Source organism: Mandrillus leucophaeus, unplaced genomic scaffold (genome assembly GCF_000951045.1).
Source record: "Mandrillus leucophaeus isolate KB7577 unplaced genomic scaffold, Mleu.le_1.0 Scaffold54, whole genome shotgun sequence".
Lineage (NCBI taxonomy): Eukaryota > Metazoa > Chordata > Mammalia > Primates > Cercopithecidae > Mandrillus > Mandrillus leucophaeus.
In genome coordinates this window covers 1,702,485-1,703,354 of record NW_012105808.1, presented here as the reverse complement: position 1 = coordinate 1,703,354, position 870 = coordinate 1,702,485, and the positions used below count along the sequence as shown (strand labels likewise).

At 61.0% G+C, this 870-nt stretch overlaps 1 protein-coding gene across 1 annotated transcript in view; it reads right to left on the bottom strand.

The window, feature by feature from the left end:
- The window catches only part of LOC105552001 (splicing factor 3A subunit 2-like), a 20,383-nt gene that overhangs the window by 16,914 nt on the left and 2,599 nt on the right, over window positions 1-870 (bottom strand). The window contains exon 2 of the mRNA XM_011997477.1: window positions 520-698. Within this exon, the coding sequence (XP_011852867.1) occupies window positions 520-698 (179 nt within the window). The remainder of the gene's footprint in view (window positions 1-519; window positions 699-870) is intronic.

The following is an 870-nucleotide window of genomic DNA, read 5'->3' as shown; positions in this document are numbered from 1 at the left end:
GAACACTTGCTGGGTAGCGTGCCCGCCTTCCTGACCCTACAGACACAAGGTCTGTCTCTTCTACCCTGGCCGCTTCCCTGGCTTTCTGAAGCAGGTCACCTCCTGCCATTCCCACTGCTGAGGGTCCCGGAGGAGCCGCCTCTAACAGCCGCTTCTTCCTGTCCTCCTTCAGAGGCTTCAAGGTTAACCGGAGGAATGTGCCAGGGCTCACCACACCTCCACTTCCACTCTTTTGCTTGGCAAGACTCCCCAGAAGCTTCCACAACACTCGGACAGGAGGGCACAGACTGTGGCTCAGCTGGGAAAGGGGCCGCTGGGTGAGACGGGTGCTTATCGGGCTCAGCCTGACAGCTCCCAGACACAACGCCAGAGGCTGCAGGTGGGTGAGGGATGGCCACCAAGGCCAGAAAACAGCAGCTCAGGAATGAGGGTCTCAGGGCTGCGCCTCCTGCACTGGAGCCCAAAGAACCTATTCATGCAGCAGCAGCGGCTGTGGCCAGCGCCACTCCGGGCACTCACCTTTGTAGCCTGGGCGGCCGATCTTCACAAACTTCTTCACCTCCACCTTGACCTTCTCAGGTGCGGGCTGGGCAGGGGCCTCCTTGGCCTCCTTGGCGGCTCGCCGGGCCCTGCAGGTAGGATGGACGTGGTGCTGGGGCCCCTCCACACACAGGCACCAAGGCCACGGGCCCCCTGACCTTGGAGCTCACTACAAACTGAGGGATGAGGAGGGCCAGGGGCCTGGGAGGGGCCCTGGGGTTTGGCTGAGAACAGGGATAGGACAGGCACGTTCTCTTCCTGTCATGCTCCTCACTGTCCCTGGCTGGGGTCCTACCAACAACTCCATGCCTCTGCTTTTTTTTTTTTTTT